The sequence below is a fragment of the Chelonoidis abingdonii genome, chromosome 24, assembly GCF_003597395.2.
Source record: "Chelonoidis abingdonii isolate Lonesome George chromosome 24, CheloAbing_2.0, whole genome shotgun sequence".
In the NCBI taxonomy this organism is placed as follows: Eukaryota; Metazoa; Chordata; order Testudines; family Testudinidae; genus Chelonoidis; species Chelonoidis abingdonii.
In genome coordinates, this window is record NC_133792.1 from 24,454,552 (window position 1) to 24,455,313 (window position 762).

Consider the following 762-nt stretch of genomic DNA (forward strand, 5'->3'; position numbering starts at 1 on the left):
CAATACAATTTGTTCCCTTGAGCGTCTCACACCAGTGCGTTTTACTCACCTGTTTTCTGTCGTTGGATTGCAAGCTCTTTGGGAGAGGGGCTGTCCTTTTTCTTAATGGGGACACACTGACTAGCAAAAAGGGGCCCTGGCCCCTAGGTGCTAATATGAATAAACAATAAAAGTGACATAATAAATGTTCCTTATGCAAGCAAGAGCTTTATTTAGTTTAGTATACTTGGCAGGCCCAGCATCTACACCGCATGCAATACAACAATGCAAAGTATTACAATCAGAAATACAGTTTTTAGACAGCCTGACTGCCCTGCCTACCCGTGCCTGTGGGCTAAGGCAAAGTGGGGTTCTGTGTCAGGCCTGATAATCCGTTTCTGATCTGGTAGCGGCTGTCTGTTATTTCTATTCCCATTTCTCCCAAAGGCAGACCTAGATTTTCTTCCTTTTTTCTCTCCTCCTCTTTCCATGGCTGGGCCCCCGCCCATCTCTCTCCTCCTGGAACTACATCTCCCAGAAGGCCTGGCGCCCACGCCGCACGCGCAGTGACGGCCTGTTCGTTCTCGCTGAGGGAGAAAGACGCAAGCAGCCGCGGGGTTTCGGTGGAGCGGCGGCAGCTGGAGACGGAGAGCGACGGCGCCACATGCACAGGTTGGGCCCCCTCCCCTCCCCTCCCCTCCCCTCCGGCGGCTGCTGGCCCCGGCCCCGGCCCCGGCCCCGGCCGAGCAGCTCCCTCAGGCCCCAGCCGAGTGCCCCCCTCTG

At 55.6% G+C, this 762-nt stretch overlaps 1 protein-coding gene across 5 annotated transcripts in view; it reads left to right on the top strand.

The window, feature by feature from the left end:
- Positions 1-210: 210 nt before the first annotated feature.
- Positions 211-762, top strand: part of GAPVD1 (GTPase activating protein and VPS9 domains 1) — a 73,713-nt gene continuing 73,161 nt past the window's right edge. For all 5 annotated transcript variants that reach the window (XM_032767629.2, XM_075060423.1, XM_075060424.1 and 2 more), the window contains exon 1: positions 211-651. In XM_032767629.2, coding sequence (XP_032623520.1) covers positions 644-651 — 8 coding nt within the window. In that variant the 5' untranslated portion in view covers positions 211-643. The remainder of the gene's footprint in view (positions 652-762) is intronic.